Source organism: Lycium ferocissimum, chromosome 11 (genome assembly GCF_029784015.1).
Source record: "Lycium ferocissimum isolate CSIRO_LF1 chromosome 11, AGI_CSIRO_Lferr_CH_V1, whole genome shotgun sequence".
NCBI lineage: Eukaryota > Viridiplantae > Streptophyta > Magnoliopsida > Solanales > Solanaceae > Lycium > Lycium ferocissimum.
In genome coordinates, this window is record NC_081352.1 from 59,491,681 (window position 1) to 59,511,089 (window position 19,409).

Below are 19,409 nucleotides of genomic sequence, written 5' to 3' on the forward strand. Positions count from 1 at the left end.
ACTAACATCATTGGTGGGAAGTGTAATGGCTTCCACCCACTTTGAGGCATAGTCTACAGCAACCGATATGTACCTCTTCCCCTTGGATGGTATGAAGGGACCCATGAAGTCAATACCCCACACATCAAACAGTTCGATTTCTAAGATACCCTTCAAAGGCATTTCATGAGGCTTGGAGATATTTCCGGTTCTCTGGCAACTATCGCAGGCTCGTACAAATTCATGAGCATCTTTGAACAAAGTAGGCCAATAGAACCCGGACTGAAGTATCTTTGCAGTTGTTCTGTCACCAGCGTGATGTCCCCCATAGGGTGATGAGTGACACTTCTCTAGAATCGCAGAGACCTCTTCCTCTGGAATACACCTTCTGATTAGCTGATCTGTGCCAACCCTGTAGAGATAGGGCTCATCCCATACATAGAAACGACTATCATGCAGAATCCGCTTCTTCTTCTCATAATTAGCACCAGGGGGGTAAATCTCACTTACTATAAAGTTCACCATGTCTACATACCATGGCACCTCAGCTGATTGAAGAGCAAAGAGTTGTTCATCAGGAAAAGTCTCCTTAATCCCCACTGCTTCATCTACATGTTCCCGATCTTCCAATCTCGATAAGTGATCTGCTACCTGATTTTTTGTGCCCTTTCGGTCAAGAATCTCAATGTCAAACTCTTGCAGCAGCAACACCCAATGAATAAGCCTGGGCTTTGCATCCTTCTTCGCAAACAAATAATGAACTGCAGTGTGACCAGTATATACAATCACCTTCGTGCCTAAAAGATATGATCGGAATTTGTCAAAGGCATAGACAACCGCCAATAACTCCTTCTCTGTGACAGTATAGTTCATCTGGGCTGCATCAAGTGTCTTGCTGGCATAGTAAATAGGATGAAAAATCTTGTCCCTTTTTTGACCAAGGACAGCTCCCACAGCAAAATCACTTGCATCACACATCAAAATAAACGGCAGAGACCAATCGGGTGCGATGATAATAGGAGCAGACACTAACCTCTGTTTCAACTCATCAAAAGCCGTCAGACAGGCTTCATTAAACACATACTTCACATCTTTCTCTAAAAGCTTGCACATTGGATTAGCAACTTTAGAGAAGTCTTTGATGAACCGTCGATAGAAGCCTACATGCCCAAGAAAACTGCGCACTCCCCGAACTGAAACGGGTGGTGGCAATTTTTCAATTGCTTCAATCTTCGCCTTGTCAACTTCTATTCCCTTGCTCGATATCTTGTGCCCAAGAACGATGCCCTCTCGAACTATGAAATGGCATTTTTCCCAGTTAAGTACCAAGTTCGTTTCTTCACAACGAGCTAACACGGCATCAAGATGGTTCAAGCAGTCATCAAAAGAATCCCCAAAAATAGAGAAGTCATCCATAAATACCTCCACATAGTTTTCCACCATATCAGTTAAAATAGCCATCATGCATCGCTGGAAAGTACCTGGAGCATTGCACAAACCGAAAGGCATCCTCCGGAATGCAAACGTACCATACGGACATATGAATGTGGTATTCTGTTGATCCTCAAGTGCAATCATGATCTGGTTGTAACCCGAATAGCCAACCAGAAAACAATAATAATCGTGCCTAGCCAATCTATCGAGCATTTAATCCATGAAGGGCAAAGGAAAGTGATATTTTCTGGTGACGTTGTTCAACTTGCCATAGTCAATGCATATCCTCCAACCAGTAACAGTTTGTTGAGGCACCAATTCATTCTTCTCGTTTTCTACCACAGTCATGCCCCCTTTCTTCGGGACACATTGTACAGGACTTACCCATTTGCTGTCAGAGATGGGATAAATAATGCAGCTGTCAAGCCACTTGATTACCTCTTTCTTCACCACATCCTTCATGATCGTGTTCAGTCGTCTCCGGCACTCAAACACTAGGCTTGTTGTCTTCCTCCAATAATATTTTGTGCATGCAAAACGAACTACTAATACCTCGAATATCAGCTATCGACCACCCAAGGGCTCGGATTCGATCTCTTAGCACTCGTAACACACGTTCAACTTGCACATCAGTCAAATAAGCAGAAACGATTACAGGCAATGTGTCTGCACTACCTAAGAAGGCGTAGCGAAGATGATAAGGTAATGGATTTAACTCAAGAAGTGGAGCCTCTTCAATAGATGGTTTTGGCTTCTTCCATGACTTTGGTCTGTCTAACTCCTCAAATGGTGTGTTTGCTCCTAAATAAGCACATGAAGTGTCAAGGATGCTAAGACACTCCTTGACTTTTGCATCAATCATCAAGTCTTCCCCATACACCAAAGTTGTCTCTAAAGGATCTCGTGAAGCTAGAAAGTGATCTAACTCTGCATTAGTGAGCTCGGGCTCCACCATGGAAATCATCTTTAACTCCTCATAATGGGCTGGAAGCTTGGTAGCTTTAAACACATCAAAAATTGCCTCTTGTCCATCAACTGTCATGGACATCTGTTACACCTCGAAAAAATTTCCGTTGATGCACAGTGAATAGGCTAATGAAGAGCACGAAGTCTACGATGTTCCAATAAGTAAGAAATAGCATTTGATAATTCTAATTAAGATTTCCAAAGGCATTGGAAGTGGGAGACCAAAAGTTGTTAAGGAAAACAAGGTATACGTCATGTGTCGGGCAAGATTTACGAGTATCAAATTAACAATGACTTAATGAAGTTTTGGGGAAGAGTTGTAACGTCCCTTGGATTGTTAATGAAGTATTAAACAAGTGTTAAGAAGGTTCCATAAGGATTGGAGATCAAACGAAGTGACGAGAACAAGTTCGAGGATTTCAAGGGTGGGTTATACGGCTCATTATACGGACCGTATAATGTTATACGGACCGTATAATGGACCGTAGGACCATCACAGTGAAGGTCCCTCACTGGTGGAATTATACGGTTAGTTATACGGCCGTATAAATTTATACGGCTCGTATAATGGTTCCAGTGAAGGGTGAGCGAAAGGACCATTTCACGGTCACTTATACAGACCGTATAAGTGTCCGTATAACGACCTGACAAATCAGAATGCTGAGTTAATAAAAAGGGGACCAAGTTCATTATTTCATTTACACATTCCACACCTTCTCTCTAAAACTCTCTAGAATATTTCTCCCACATAAATTCAAGAGATATTAGTGATCATTTACATCAAGTTAAGTGAATCAAGTATGAGAAGCCCATTAAAGTACATCCAAAGCAAGAAATCCAAGTGAATAAAAAACTAGGGTTTTGCTCAAGTGAGGAAATTGCACCCAAGGTTCAATCCTACACCATCTAAGGTAAGTTTTATGACATCTCCATGTTATTTGAAGTATTTGAAAGTTGAAACACTTGGATTGCATGAGAAAATAGGAAATGGGTCATAAATGTAGGAATAGTGTCACTTTTGAATAAATGTTTGGAATGAGTTATGATTCTTGATACATTATGAATATAATCATATTATAAATGATATTGAGAACATGGAATAGACCTTGAAGATGAATGAACGAAATTTGTGTGATATGACCATGAATATGGGTGAATTGGAGTGAATGGTGAAGTAAGAGTAAAGTAATTGACTAAAGGCTATTGTGATGATATTGTGAATGTTATTATTAATGTTGGGAGTTGATATATGAAATGGAGGAAGTTGTATAAATAAAGGAGATGCTGTCCGATTTTCCCTAGCTTTAGTCATGAATGCTAAGCTATCAATTCTCTAATGCTAGCATAACTTTAATGAAGGTAGAAACGTGAACATTGAAGAAGCACGAGCAAGTGATAGAATAGTTGCACGGAAAGGTATGTGAGGCTAACCCTTCGTTCATAAGGCATGGTTCTTTGGCCAAATGTTTATCCTTCTATGAGTTCATGATACTCCCCAATGATTCTATCTCTAGAAGCTATTAAGCTTATGATGCAAATTATACGATTGTACTAAGTTCCATATACAACAAGTAATCCTCTAAAGATAGAATGTAATGTATGACAATAGTAAAAAAAGGTAAAGATGAATACGAGCTTATACGTATGTGTGCCCATGAGAGGCTATTGCGAACCCCGAGCTTATATGGCCGGGTAGAATATAATAAATATGTATATATGTATATCTATATATGACGATGCGCGCGCACCACTGCAGTTGGGTACGAATAACACTGAGCCTTGGTAGGGCCAGGTATGTGAAACACCGAACCTACGTGGTCGGGTATGCTATATAAATGCTATGTATATAACATCAATATGAGTACGAATATGTTAAGGATATGTAAATGCGAAGTAAGGGCTATGTATATGCAAAGTATATGATATGAACATGCGTGTGAAAAGGAATATGAATACGGATATGAAAATGGATACAAAAGGTAAATGAGTATGGATATCAATGTATGTACACGAATACGCAATAGAAATGGAACGTCCCTATGGAAAGCAAGTAAGCGCTACGACGATGATGCTATTATCTCCCATCTTATGCTATTTCATATGTTATCCATTATGTTTCCATATTGATATTGATCATGCTTTACATACTCAGTACATTCTTCGTACTGACGTCCTTTTGTTTGTGGATCTTTGCGTCACGCCGCGGGTGGTTAGGAGACGGACTTGATCCATAGTGTATTTTTCAGGGACTACATAGCGGAGCTCCATTTCATTCGGAGCTGCAGTTGTTGGTATAGATTCTTTTGTGTACATATTTGTGGGCACGGCGGGGTCCTGTCCCGCCCGTATGTTATGATATAACGTACCCTTCTTAGAGGCTCGTAGACATGTGTATATGGTTAGATATGTTCGGCCTTGTCGGCCTATATTTTTGGGATATTATTTTGATAGCCTTGTCGGCTTGTGTACATTTGTATGGGCATAGTTGTTAATGATGATATAGATATGTTGGTGCCCAATGAGATTAGAATGATGATGAATGAAAAGCATGATATAACTATGTGGCTCACCTAGATGTGACGTATAAGTATGTTAAGGGGTGCCCGGGTGGGCTAGCACCGGGTGCTCGTCGCGACCCTCCGGTTGGGTCGTGACAACATCTTCCCATCTTTCACTCGAATCACAGCATCAACAGTAGCCAAGAACCCTCTCCCTATGATGAGAGGCACACTCTTATCTGCCTCAAAATCAAGTATCACAAAATCAACCGGCAGAATAAACGGGCCTATCTTTACAAGAACATCCTCAATAATACCATCAGGATAAGCAAGAGATCGATCAGCCAGCTGTAATGTAATAGTAGTTGGCCTAGGCTCACCCAAGCCCAACGTTCGGAACACAAAGGTGGGCATCAAATTAATACTAGCACCTAAAACACACAATGCTAGCCCAACTTCAATGTTGCCAATAGTAATCGAAATCGTGAAACTGCCCGGATCTTTCAACTTTGGAGGAATTTTACTCCTCACTCTAGAACTGCACTCCTCAGTAAGTGCAACAGTCTCAAACTCTATCCAACGCCTTTTGTTTGACACCACATCTTTGATATACTTAGCATATTTTGGAACTTCTTGAAAAAGCTCCACCAAAGGTATGTTGATGTGTACCTGTTTCAAGAGTTCAAGAAATTTCTTGCAAGCTGAATCTGCTTTCTGTTTCTGAAGTCGCTGTGGAAATAGAAGAGGTGGCCGAACCACTTCCTCAACTGGTTGCTCTGCGATTGTCTTTGGCTCAGCTCGCTTAGCAGGGATAAGTTCTGCTTTTGTTATGTTCTTCTTTTTCAGGGGCACTTCTTCAAGTTCTCTGCCATTCCTCAAGGTGACTGCCTTGCAATCCTTTGGATTCTTCTTAGTATCACTAGGAAGAGTACCCGGTGGTCTGACATTCTGTATAAGAGTCATTTGCCCCATCTGACGCTCAAGCTCGTGAATAGATTTCTGCATCTCACTCTGCACTTTCTGATTCTGCTGCTGCGTCACTTGATTTTGAGCTATGAGCTGCTTCATCATCTCTTCCAAATTACTCACTGGCTGAGCTTGAGGTTGCTAATAATTGTTCGGCTTGTGGAAGTCCTGCTTCCCGAATGGAGTGTTGTAATTATTTCCATAATAGTTTCCCCAATTTCCAATACCACGGTTCTGTTGCCTCACAAAATAGACAGACTCTGGATTGGCAATTACTATAATCATGAGGCTCACCACAACTTACATATGCTACCTGCTGAATATGTTGTCGGTTGAATCTGTTGAGCTTAAGGAAACACCCTCAACATCACGTTAGTAAAAGTAACTATATCGCCCCCGAATAGCTACCACATCATCAACTTAAAGGATTGCGAGTTTCTCGTGGCTCCCGCTAGTTTCGTGATACTCATGATGACCTTCGGACATCATCTCAAGGAGAGCTTCCTTCTCTTCATATGTTTTGTTTAAGATTTGCCCTTGAGCTGAAGCATTCAACAAGGCCCTTGATTCATGGTTAAGACCTTCTACAAAATAGTTTCCAATGATCTCCTTTGGCTATATATGATGTGGGAAATCTCGCAAATAGCCCTTATACCTTTCCCAAGCGTGTGGAAGAGATTCAGAATCTCTCTGAGTGAAATTAGCAATTTAGAATCTCTCTGAGTGAAATTAGCAATTCTTCCTCACAGCTCCTTTGTCTTCTTGGGTGAGAAAAACCTGTCAATAAACTTATTCGATAATATCTCCCAAGAAGTGATAGACCCTGTGGGCAGATTCGTTAACCATTCCCTTGCTTCGCCAATCAATGAGAACGGAAATAAGGACAGCTTCACATAATCATCGGGAACATCTCTATATTGGAAATTCTCGCTCAACTCCACGGCGCATCAAGTGCTTATGCGGTCTTCATAGGACTTATATATATATATATATATATATATATATATATATATATATATATATATATATATATATATATAAATTTCCGTATAATGTCGTGCCTAACAATATCCTTAGCAATAGTTTCCAGACTAGGCCTAGCACAACTGGACAAAAGAATCTGTTGTTCTTATGCCCTCGTAGCTGCTCTTGCACCTTGTTCATCCCCGTTTCTGTTTCTATCCCTTTCTTTTTGTTCAAGAGCAAGTCTTGCTGCTTCGTTAGCCATTTTTCTCTGTCTGTGAAAAGTTCTTTCGATTTCGGGATCAAGATCAACTAACGGTTTTCCTGAACTTCTAGTGCTTGGCATAAACTTTGAGAAACCTAAAGTGACACAAGTAGAACAACGAAAAAAGTAAAGATTTGAATAGAAAAACAAACTCAAATTAGAAAAACAGTAAATTTTTCTAAGTCCCCGGCTACGGCGCCAAAAACTTATTGCTCCCAAATGCACACGCAAGTATACGTGGTCGTACAAGTAATATAGAACTTTTAAGTCCGGATATCGATCCCAACGAGACTTAGATTCTCTTGTTAAACTAATTCAAATTTGAATAAAACTATTCAAGAAGGTGAAAATCAAGGTGTTTGTTGTAACTAAACTAAAACTGAAAAGTAAACAATTTGTTATGGGTGTTTTTGTAACTGGGAGTATTTTGACAAAGACTGTAAGATTTATCAGATGAGAGAAAGTTCCAGGGTCATGGCTTACGACAATCCAGTTGATCTTCTGAGAATTCTACCTATCTTATTTCCTGGGTTACTAGTTGACAGGTTAATTATAACTTTATGAGTATCTTCCGAATTGCTCACAATCCTGTAGATGCTACTATGACGCCCATATCCCTATGGTCGCCAGAGGTAATAAGAACACATTTATTTCTCCGTATTCAACTAAGCAAGGCTAAAGGGTATACTCCTATCCTCATTAGCGAAACGATTGTATCGAACAAGCCCTATTTATTCTTATTACGCATAAAAATTCCCTATCCCTAGTTCAATTCACACGCCACAGATAGCGTTCAACTATTGGCCAGATAATCAAACAATTAAGATTAAGAATAAATAAGCAACCCAAAATATGGAAATTTAATTGATAGAAATTGTCGCCAAACCAACTATCATGTCTTTCGCCACAACTCTAGAATTAAGAAGTTTAGCTACTCATGATTCTCAATGAACAACAAGAATTCATAAATAATCTAGGGTTAAAAAAGATGAAAATAAAATAAAGTCTAGAGAGAGAAAGTAAAAAGGCGGCTTACAAGGCTTAGAATATCCCAACACACCGTTTTCAGCTAATAAAGCGTCTATATATACCCTAGGGTTAAAACAAAAAAAATAAGTAAACCTAATCCCGATCGAAACGGGAATGCTGCCCGTCGCCGTGCTTTCCTTCCGCGATGCGGATGGATCGCGCGCACGACTTCCGCTATGCGGATGAAAAGCTTGATGGTAAACTTTTGGTCAGGAGCTTGTTTTGTCCGCTTTCTTCCCGCGATGCGGATGAAAAGCCTGATTGTGCAATTTGATCAGAGATAGAATTCCTTCGCTTTTGTTCCGCGATGCGGATGGATAGCGGATTCTTCAGTTCATCACTTCTTCTCTACTGTTCCTGCTTCTCACGTCGCCACGATCAGATGCCAAAGCTTCCAAAAAAAAGTCCACCAAATTGCTCATTTCTCCCCCAAATGGTTGCGTTGCACCTATTCACAAAACATAATGACATAAGCCAGGATACAATGATATTGTCTTCAAGAAAACAAGTAAAGTACTAAGTTTTAGAGGGAAAGTGACACGAAACTTTAGATATTTGTGCCAAATATCATGAATCCAAACATCAAATCTCTTGTCGCTGTTGGGGAAGCTGGTTTAGGCAGATGCTGAGAAAGCTCCTTATATAGGAAGGTCGAATATGCAAAGATCATGGAGGCTTATAACTGGCGAATGGCTGCTGGATATGCCGAAGAAGAGGAATCTGACAAGTCAAGGTCCGACGTTAATCCATTCAGTGACTCCAAATATAGGGAAATTCCCTCTTACACACATTTAGGTAACATAGATATCCTTATACATCTGGTATATTTATTTGTTTTCAGTTTATCTGCAGAACGTAATGAATACAAATGATGTCATTAGATACCGACTAATCTGAATTGAGTCCTTATTGTTGTTGTGCTTGTATTAAGTTCGCCATATTTGTTATTGTTTTAGTCTAGTAAGAGGCATGTAGGTTCCTGACTGTAAGTATGAGATCCCCTTGGAATCCGTCACGAAAGCCCTTCTCTTTTCTTCCTTTTCAGTCCACATACACAAACCACACCATATCAAAGTCAGGGTGTGTATATATATATATATATATATATATATATATCTTTGTTTTTCTCTCTCTCGTTCATATTGTCAACCTAAAGTTTTCCTCGTGAAGGAGATAATCTGATGCCGAAGCTAATTATGTATTATTCCACATAAAGACGAAAGCTCCGGGACTAAATAATGTAAGAAAACTTGCCAAACCTAAGAGGCCTGCAAGTGCTTTCTTCATTTTCATGAATGAGTTCAGTAAGCAGTTTCCTGAGATGAATCTAACCATCGAATCTATCGTCGCTATCGGGAATGCTGGTGAAGGCAAGTGGAAGAAGATGTCAGACACTGAGAAAGCTCCCTATATAGCAGAGGAAGAGAAAAGGAAGCTGGAATATGAAAAGAGAATGAATGCTTATAATAGACGAGTGGCTGTTGTAGATACCGAAGAAGAGAAATCTGACAAGTCAAGGTCCGAGTTTGATGACCAAGAGGAAAGTGTAGAGGAAGAGGATGACGACGACTTGTGTAATATATCCTATGTATGACATCTTCTTTCCCCATTAAATTTGCGCCTTTCTTTTTTTAGAGGTTTCGTAGAGAAGGAAAAAGATGGAATTTAGAGCAGCTTCTGTCAAAGCTCAATGGCTCTTTGTACTGTTTATTTTGATGCTGCTTAATGATAATTCAACTAGGCATTTGTCTTTCTTGGCTAGTTTATGGATTTCCATTTAATACTATCCCTTTCTAATTGTCTGTTTTATTGGGAAGGTGTTGATTTGCTCTCTATTTTAGCTGGACTGGCTTTACATTCCACTTCTCTATGGACCCCAAAAAGAAGTATGAGATTATATTCCCGTTTGGCCACGAGAATTATTCACTTTTTTTTCAGGAATACTTTTTCACTTTTTTCACTTTATGGTGTTTGGTCATAAGTTGTATTTGGAATTTGAAAAACAATCAACACTTGTTTTTCACTGTTTCCATTTTCTATTTTGGACCTTTACTTTTGTTTTTTTGTTTTCAATTTTTATCCAGAAGTTTTTATATTGCTCAGTTTTTACCCTAAAAGTTCATACAACTTTTTTCACTGGTCAAAGGCAACTTATGTTGCTCAGTTGCTCTCCACTCCAACAACATTGAACATCATGTACTCAAAAGCCTCTAAAAGAAAAGAAGCAAATGAGAATTTTACAACAAAACCATATTTAGAAATCTTTATATTTTTTGTGTGTATCTAGTAAAGCCTATAAGATTCAGACCTTTTCTTTGAAAAGAAACCATCAATTTTGAGCATTCCATAAGCTGATTTCAAGTATAATTGTTATATTTATCGTGCTGGCTATGTTTATTAATTGCTTTGGATGATTTTGCTAGTTTTTAGAAATTGAGCGGTATAAATCATATTTCATATTTTTTTTAGGAAAAGTACATTTCAACAACCAAATATTATTTGCAAAAATTATGGCCAAACACAACTCCAACTTCAAAAATTCGAGAAAAAGTGATTTTTTTTTTTAATTTCTATGGCCAAACGCCTACTTAATATGCCTCAAGATACGAGTTATTTAGTATTGTTAAGGATTGTGTTTCTTAATGTTTTGGCACTTGAGGGATGTTTTTTGGTTAAAAAATTGCTTAGTTCACATGTCACCAAAAATATTCTTGTATTTCATGGTGTATCATAGAAATATCTTCTGTTAATATTTGTTTCAGCTTTTTCATGTTTATCCATAAGCTCTCCGCCTTGAAAAGAGGATCATTTCGAGTTCCTATTTTTATGATTGGGGGTCCAATGGAATTGTTAAACTTGAGAATATTTCTCTTACAATTACAGCCATAGAGGTCAATTATCGAAGTGAAGTTTGCAAACTTCGTAATGCCAATCTTTTATCAGTTGCTCTAATATTGTATACAAGTAAATTTATCCCGCGGTCGTGTAAAACATCAATAAATTTATAAAATAAAATCAATAAATTGACAAAATAATCATTCGTAAGTTTATCTGATATATAAGAGACCTTTTTTTTTTTTTACATTTATGCATACAAATTGATTATATAAATTAAATGGATTACATTTAAAATTCTTTGTATGATACTAGAAGTGTCTCCTGTTTTCTCGCCAAAATTGGACTCAAGGAGATTATAACCTGTTTGGCCAAGCTTATTTTTCTCCAAAGTTCTTATTTTTTCCAATAAATGCTTATTTTAAAAAAGTGAAGTGTTTGGCCAAGCTTTTGGGAGAAAATAAGTGCTTCTGCGGAGTAGCAGAAGTTGTTTTTCAGAAGTTAAAAAAATAGTTTTTGCCTAAAAGCACTTTTGAGAAAAATACACTTAAAAACACTTTTTAAAAGCTTGACCAAACATTAATTGTTGCTCAAAAGTGGTATTTTTAAATTGATTGGTCAAACATAAACTGTTTTTCGACAGTAATACTTTTTAAGAAAACACTTTTAAAAAATACACTTTTCAAAATAAGCAAATTTTAAAAACTTGGCTAAATAAGCTATTAAGCCCTTCTTCTCAGTTCTACTTCTCTACTTTACACTTCCACTTCCCATTTTCTTTCTTTTCCCTTAACAGTAATTTCCAAAGTAAGTGTTCCATAAACTAGGAGAAAATGGGATGGAAGGATTTCATTGATAATATATTGATAAAATAAAAGTTCTTATAAACTAGTGGTATTTAACTTGTGACATCAAATTAATTACTCGCTGCAATCCAATTTATATGGTACCGTTTGATTTGATACAACTTTTAAAATTTGTGGTATAAAACAAACTTTAGATATTTGTATACTTATGAATCATTTCATTATAAGGGTAAAATGGGAATTTTAAATTTAAGTTGTTTTTAATTATAAAAAATTGACATTCATTTTTTAACAGACTAAAAAAAAGAGTGACACACAAATTGGGACAAAGATTACCATTTTTATTTGGTACCAATTAATGCTATTCGTAAAAGTTATTTGATTGGATAAACTATTGCATGAAAAATAATTACTACATAAACTCAAGATAAAAGAAAATAAAAAATCTGTTGTATCACACACTGGCGTAATTGCATAAGTGTCAGATCTGAGGTGGTACATATGAGACAAAAATACAGATTTTGTCAGAAGCCTTTGAGGTGTTTAATGGACCCAATCATCCTTCTTAGCTCATCCACATCCGCATTCTGCTGTCCAACCAAAATATTTCTCTTCTATCCAACACAAGTCATAGGTTACACTGTCACTTACAAAAAAAAAAAAAAAAAAAAAAAAAAAAGTACCCTTGAATTATGTAGTACCATTGAAGGGATAATATTTTTATTGTCAAACATAGTTTGAGTATCAAATTCTCTCAAATGCCAGGAACTATCCAAGTTTCAGGTACTAAAAGCTTCCCTTTTCCAAATATTTGCATTCCAAATTAGTGAAATGATTTTGGTTGTTTACTTAGTTTAGTCTTATTTGTTCAACACAGTGTTTGATTTCAAGAATACATCATCTTCAGCACCGTCTTCCTCAATTTGCTTATGGGGTCAGTATTTTCTTGTTTTAGTTTGTTACTTTTTTTTAGTGTTGTATAGCTGCATTTCGAATTGATTTCGGGTTTAATATGCTTTCTTGTAGTTTCCATGGGGAAGAGAGCGTACCAAACGTGGGACAAGGGAGATTTCTCTTTGTAATTATTCAATCACCTGTCTATATTTATTCTCAAGTTGATTTCTTGTCATTCAGCTAATAGTATTAACTCAGAAAGTCACTTTCTTTGTTGAAGGAAATTGGAATCAAGAAGAAAGGTGACTTTCTAATATAATAACTATTAGTTGAGTGACCATCTGAGAAATCACCCCTTTATTCTTCATGCTTTCAGCACAAAACATGATTAATGAATTTGGGAACTCAATTGTTCTTTTGCAGTCCATTAACGACATTTCGTGAAAATTTGGTTGTTAGACTTCAGGATGCTGAGGGAAATGAGATATCTCGTACAGGTACATCATCTTTGTGTTCCAGAATTCTTGCTAATGAATGTTTATAAAGGTTCGTGACAATAAAGTTTCTATTTGACAGAAGTTAAGACCTTATCAATAGTTGAGAAGGGTTATTGGGATGACTTTTTTCAACTTGAAGGAGGTGATTATGTCCATATGAAGTTGCAATTCACTCTAAGTGAAGATGAGCGCAACCGAATCCGCAATGTGGTAATAATATACTGTTCCTCACTAGTTTTATACAGAATTCATACTGAGTGATACAGATACCTAACCTCAATCATGTTCCCACCCTGCTGGTACAGTGAGTTTCTATAAGGATTTTAGAAGCTTTTTCTATGCTTTAAATTTTATTAGCCTTGACGATGCTATCAGCCTATGTATAATGATATTTCGCTTGATTTGGTAGAGAGAATCTGCTTTGAGGAAGAAACTAAAAGTTCCAGCAACAAATATTGAATACAAAGGAACTGCAATCCCTGTGCGAGCATCATCTCTGGCTATCAGAAAGGAGTTTTCAGGTTTGATCACACATTCTAAGAACTATATTAAGGGAAGAAAGACATAGGAATAAAATTTAGGACTAAGTAATATTTGAAGTATTTTCTGGTCCTTTTTTTTTTTTTGGAAAAGATTCATGGGTGACACTTTAGTTATAGATTTTTATTATGTAGTAGTAATTCAACAGTAGGAGAACTCCATTAGGGATTTGCAGCTTAACCTATGGTGGAAGATGAATGATAAGCACTGTGGTGACTACACAGAGAATGCTTAGTAGCTTGATGGGGTCAAAATTTGCTTTAAGATAAAGAATTATAACTGAGTAAATTGCTAAGAGTTTTGATAGCAAATCTGCCTGTTTAGAATGTCACAGATAGAAGTGAAGCAAACTCATCTTCACCTGTGAAAGAAGGGGTTGAAATACAATATTCTGAACCTGACAGACCATCAGCTAAGAAGCTTCAAACTCAGCTAATACCTGTTTATGAGCAAGATGCACAGTCCATCTTGAAGCTGGACGTAACAGGAAAGAAACAGTCTGTGTCCCGAAAGAAGATTGCCGATCCATCAAACAATCCTGAGGATCAAAGTGCGCAATCTATGTTAAAGATGGATGTTGCTGCAAACAAAGAGTCTGTGTCCCAAAAGAAGATTGTCGATCCATCTAATAAATCTGAGGATCAAAGTGAGCAGTCTTTGTTGAAGATGGATGTTGCTGCAAAGAAAGAGTTTGTGTCCCAAGAGAAGATTGTTGATCCATCTAATAAACCTGAGGATCAAAGTGTGCAGTCTATGTTAAAGATGGACGTTGCTGCAAGGAAAGCGTTTGTGTCCCAAGAGAAGATTGTTGATCCATCTAATAAACCTGAGGTTCAAAGTGTGCAGTCTATGTTAAAGATGGATGTTGCTGCAAAGAAAGGGTTTGTGTCCCAAGAGAAGATTGTTGATCCATCTAATAATCCTGAGGATCAAAGTGCGCAGTCTATGTTCAAGATGGACGTTGCTGCAAGGAAAGCGCTTGTGTCCCAAGAGAAGATTGATCCATCTAATAAACCTGAGGATCAAAGTGTGCAGTCTATGTTAAAGATGGATGTTGTTGCAAAGAAAGAGTTTGTGTCCCAAGACAAGATTGTTGATCCATCTAATAAACCTGAGGATCAAAGTGCAGAGTCTATGTTCAAGATGGATGTTGCTGAAAAGAAAGAGTTTGTGTCGCAAAAAAAGATTGTTGATCCATCAAACAAACCTGAGGATCAAAGTGCACAGTCTATGTTAAAGATGGATGTTGCTGCAAAGAAAGAGTTTGTGTCCCAAGAGAAGATTGTTGATCCATCTAATAAACCTGAGGATCAAAGTGTGCAGTTCATGTTAAAGATGGATGTTGCTGCAAAGAAAGAGTTTGTATCACAAAAGAAGATAGTTGATCCATTTAATAAACCTGAGGATCAAAGTGCCCAGTCTATGTTAAAGATGGATGTTGCTGCAAAGAAAGAGCCCGTGTCCCAAATGAAGATTGTTGATCCATCTAATAAACCTGAGGGTCAGAGTGCTCAGTCAATGCTGAAGATGGATGTTGCTGCAAATAATGAGTCCATATCCCAAAAGAAGAATGTTGATCCATCTAATAAGTCTGAGGATCAAGATGCTCAGTCTATGTTGAAGATGGATGTTGCTGCCAAGAAAGAGTCTGTTTCCCAAAAGAAAAATGCTGAGTCATCTAATAAACCTGAAGATCAAGGTGTATTGGAAAAAACTACTAGCAGTGTCAGGAAAATGATAAGTGCGTTTGAAACTGGTCTTACTCAGGTACTTCTATACTCTCCAGCTTATTTTAGGGTGAAATACGCCATGCAGGACTTGTTAAGCTGATAACCGTTTTTCCTTTTGTTTACATAAAACTTGGAAAATATTGAACTGACTGCATACATCAGAAGAAGGGGAGAAGATCTCTTACAAGAAATCGAGCATCAAAATCCCAACCAAATTTAGTTGGAATCGGAGGCTCCCTAAGAGATCTGGATCCAGAAGACACTGCAAGGCCTAATGAGATGAGTGCACTAAGACTAGAAAGACCTCTTAATACTGTTGACTTCCCAGAGCCTCAAATAAATATTGGCAAAAGAGGAGATAGTAGTTTTCCAGCGCAAGCTTTTGTTGGTATGGAAGAGCCCGTGTTTCATGAACAGTTGGAGCATTCAAATGTACACATTGTCCAAGTTAATGAAACAGGCTCAAGTCAGCAGGAGACCTTAAGATCTGCTAAAAAGGAGTCTACTACTGAAGCTACTTCACCTGTATATAGGATGAGAGGAGAAAGTAGTTCTCATGAGCAAGATATTGTTGGTGCGGGACTGCCCATGTTCCATGAACAGTTGAAGCAGCCCAGTATGCACATTGCCCCATTTAATGAAGCAGGCTCAAGTCAGCAGGAGACCTTCGGATCTGCTACAAAGGAGTCAAATACTGTAGCTGCTTCACCTGTAGGTTTGATGAGATTATCCAACTTACAAACAGTTACTAGTTCCCAAACAACTAATGTGGCTCATCCAGATATGCTGAAAGCTAATGATTTAGCTGCTGATCAAGATCGTTTAAATGGTCCTTCAGTTGCCGAGAAACGAAACAGAGAAGTTAGATCAGAGACTTTACCAGAAGTACATTTTGAAAGGGCTTCAAATGTGAAACCAAAATTAGTAGCTTTCTGCGAAAATGAGCTTTATGACTCAGAAAATTCTGGTGCATGGATATTTCCAGCTAACAAAAAGCGCCAATGTATCAAAACTGCTGGCGAAAACATAGTGCATTTATCAGAAGATTTCAGCATTGGAGTAGATGATCATCAAAGCAATGAGAGACCTTCTATGCAAGAAATTACAGGGAAGGTACTTATTATCCTTTCTGATCTCTTTCAAACGTTCAATAGCTTTCCAGAAGTTAGTCCACTATCCTTAGTTGTAAATTTGATGGAAAACTCTGCATGTCTCTAATAACACATCTGTTTGACCAACAGGTTACTAAAAATTCCTCATACTGATCATGTCATCATTGTGTGATAAAGTTAACTGCTAGAACATTTGGTCCTCTAGGAAGATGCTTTTTGTTTGCTTGTGCAAGTTTCTGCAAATGTAACTGTTCTATTGTTTTCATGGAAGCAGCATGGTTTTTTTCATATTATTGACTCCATGACAAAGAAAGGAAGAGAGAAGCCACAAAAGCCAAGAAATCAGTCTGAGAGCTCTGGAGAAAATGGCTCTTCTGGACCTGTTAGACAGGTCAAACATGCATCTTATTTTGATTCATTCATTTATATATTACTGCCACTTCATTTTTTTGGTCATGTATATAACTGTCACTTGGATGTCTGCTACCTAACTGTAAACTTAGGGAAGAACAGTCTTCTGCAGCATTTAGATGGTTCGATCTGAATATTAGTTTTGCCTCTTTACCTTTAAACTGAACCATACATCTCATTCTCTTCATATCTAGATGCAAAATTTGAATCCTTCATTTTGCTTCAGTTTTATGTAAATATAAGAAATATTATTTTGATGAAAATCATGGATATATAATGCATGTTCCAGACAATCGCTAATAAAACCATCAGAAGTCTATTTGTTGACCAGGAATTGCAACCATCCTCTTTTGCTTTGATCACAAAAGAACATGAATAATTTCAAAGATGACTAATACTTGCTATTGTTCATGTTTCTCAGGTGATAAAAATTGCACTGATTGTAGGGTTTGGTATATTAGTTCTCCTCACTAGACAAAGAGACACCAGGTGTGTGCATGACATGTATTCCCCTAAATCTTATCCTGTTTTCTTGTTTCATTGGTGTAACTGAAGAAATTCATTCAACAGGAGAAATGACAGAAAATCAAAGGAGTTTTACAACACCAGTCCAGATTTTATGGATCATTTGGCATCTTCAGAAGAACAATGGAGTCTAACGGTAGAAGGAGATTGATTCATTGCCTTCTCCCAAGGCATAGCTACCTTTCGGGTGTCCTGTTGGCTTTACAAAGGATATATCTGATTGAATTGCTCCTTTGCTAATAGTAATGATCTTGCATTTGGAAATAATGGTCTTTCACTCCGTGACGATGGTCTAAACATGTATTTTTCCCAACTTTAGCATATCATTCTAAATATTCTTTATCTGTACATGTAAGACAAGCAGCCATTTTGGTTTATAATGAATTCATTAAATCTTTTCTGTAAATGATTAATGTCTTGTTAAATAAAATGAAAATGAGAATGTAGATAGGAGTACATTGGGAATGCAAGTTCAAAGCAGGTAAGAGCTACCATACACCAGAGATTTTAGGTTCTGAATATTCCTCAATCCTGGGCACAATTTTTGGATCTTGCCATTATTTCATTTTCTATTCATTTTCTAATAGCAGTAGTGGCAAAGGGAAAAAAAGAATCCAGTTGTTTGGATGTGTTTATGCACGCGACCATTATATTTGAAATGTTGTGATGAAATCGAGCTGCTTGTTTTTCTCCTTCTACGGTCCCCTCCAAATCCTCAAATTCCTTGCAAAAAAATAGTAGGATAAATATACATTTTATTAGCTTTTCTCTCGCGCACTACCAATATCTTACAAGATAAGTTTCTCTCGTTCACCAACGAACAGATGCCTGCACTTTCTTTCATTAGAAATGTAGGGACTTCAAGAAGATGCATGTAATTGAGTATAGCTACCTTTCACACTAGGTTGTGTAACAATTCGGCACGGCTTAACGCTCTATAATGCGGATATGATGGACACTAGGTCAAAGTATTTCTCTCTTGATTTTCTGATTCAAATGGTTGGATTTACAGAGTGTTTATAGAGCCTTGTAGCAGTTGGATTCTTCATGTGTGCAACTCCTAGCTGTTGGAGATAGATTTAGGGTGTGTTTGGTAGGAAGAAAATATTTTTCTATCTTCTCTTATTTGGTTGCACTAAATATTTCTTCCAAAAGAAAATAATTTCCTGAAATCAATGGGAAATAGCACTAGCCTCGTGGCATCCTGCAAAGTTCTACCCGCTCATGCTTCTCAGTACTGATTCGTATGAAATTAGCACGACCCGGTGATCAAATTCTTGGTGGGAATCATCAACTTTATAATGTTTTAATAACGGCTCACGCTCAGTTTATTTCTTTCTTTAATAATGAGCATGGTGCACAGAAGCTGGGGTATTCATGTTGCTACAGATTGTGTTCTTTGTGAGACCTCAGCAGCGGAAACTCATGACCATATATTTTTTGACTGTGCCTTCTCCCAACATCTATGGAGATCACTGCTACAATGGATGGGATTGAACAGATAGATACAAGATTGGAGAAATGAGCTATTATATTTGTCTAGGAAAGTGAAAAATGAGAAGCCTAAGAATGCTATTTTGGGTATCTTGTTTGCAGCAACTGTCTATCACATATGGTTGGAAGGAAATAGCTGCAGGGCCATTATCAGAGATATGGTTCTACAATTACACATAGTAGGGCAGAGACATTGTACATGAGCAAACTGTTTAGATAGTCTTAATTATTTTCCAAGAATGTAAAGCTGCTTCGGGATTTTTCTTAGTTTCCAGATTGTAGCTTTAGTTTTCTATTTGGTTTATTTTTTAGAACGGGAAAGGGCCAAATATACCCCTGTACTATTGAAAAAGGGTCAAATATACCCTTCGTTATACTTTGGGTCTAAATATACCCCTACCGTTATATTATTGGCTCAAATATACCCATCTACCGTGAAAATTGTCTAAGTTGGAATCCAATCCC

At 37.5% G+C, this 19,409-nt stretch overlaps 3 protein-coding genes across 5 annotated transcripts; 2 read left to right on the forward strand and 1 right to left on the reverse strand.

Annotated features, from left to right (window-relative positions):
- Nucleotides 1-1,900: 1,900 nt before the first annotated feature.
- LOC132038536 (uncharacterized) lies at nt 1,901-5,948 on the reverse strand. The gene is made up of 2 exons (XM_059429190.1): nt 5,064-5,948; nt 1,901-2,461 (listed from the first exon to the last, which is right to left on the reverse strand). Exons 1-2 carry the CDS (start codon nt 5,946-5,948, stop codon nt 1,901-1,903), a joined length of 1,446 nt encoding a protein of 481 aa, XP_059285173.1.
- A 2,820-nt stretch (nt 5,949-8,768) lies between these two features.
- On the forward strand, nt 8,769-9,720 carry LOC132038537 (high mobility group B protein 3-like). The gene is made up of 2 exons (XM_059429191.1): nt 8,769-8,921; nt 9,278-9,720. The coding sequence occupies exons 1-2, from the start codon at nt 8,769-8,771 to the stop codon at nt 9,692-9,694; spliced, it is 570 nt and encodes a 189-aa protein (XP_059285174.1). The 3' UTR covers nt 9,695-9,720.
- A 2,603-nt stretch (nt 9,721-12,323) lies between these two features.
- Nucleotides 12,324-17,856, forward strand: LOC132037723 (uncharacterized). Of its 3 annotated transcripts, none has more exons than XM_059428321.1 (11): nt 12,324-12,524; nt 12,619-12,675; nt 12,768-12,819; nt 13,059-13,132; nt 13,212-13,342; nt 13,542-13,653; nt 14,007-15,439; nt 15,568-16,515; nt 16,789-16,905; nt 17,347-17,414; nt 17,496-17,856. In XM_059428321.1, the coding sequence occupies exons 1-11, from the start codon at nt 12,500-12,502 to the stop codon at nt 17,599-17,601; spliced, it is 3,123 nt and encodes a 1,040-aa protein (XP_059284304.1). In that variant the 5' UTR covers nt 12,324-12,499; the 3' UTR covers nt 17,602-17,856. The 3 variants fall into 3 exon arrangements, with proteins under 3 accessions (XP_059284304.1, XP_059284305.1, XP_059284303.1); XM_059428322.1 differs by having other exon boundaries at nt 13,215-13,342; nt 15,565-16,515; XM_059428320.1 differs by having other exon boundaries at nt 12,325-12,524; nt 15,565-16,515.
- The last annotated feature ends 1,553 nt before the right edge of the window (nt 17,857-19,409 follow it).

Coding starts and splice junctions, on each gene's coding strand:
- LOC132037723 (XM_059428320.1), top strand. CDS start 12,500: ATGCCAGGAACTATCCAAGTTTCAG. Junction 13,654..14,006: donor TATCAGAAAGGAGTTTTCAG/GTTTGATCACAC, acceptor AGAATGTCACAG/ATAGAAGTGAAGCAAACTCA. Junction 17,415..17,495: donor ACTAGACAAAGAGACACCAG/GTGTGTGCATGA, acceptor TTCATTCAACAG/GAGAAATGACAGAAAATCAA.
- LOC132038536 (XM_059429190.1), bottom strand. CDS start 5,948: ATGATGAAGCAGCTCATAGCTCAAAATCAAGTGACGCAGCAGCAGAAT. Junction 2,462..5,063: donor TCTTGGCTACTGTTGATGCT/GTGATTCGAGTG, acceptor GAGGTGTAACAG/ATGTCCATGACAGTTGATGG.
- LOC132038537 (XM_059429191.1), top strand. CDS start 8,769: ATGGAGGCTTATAACTGGCGAATGGCTGCTGGATATGCCGAAGAAGAG. Junction 8,922..9,277: donor TAGATATCCTTATACATCTG/GTATATTTATTT, acceptor TGAAGGAGATAA/TCTGATGCCGAAGCTAATTA.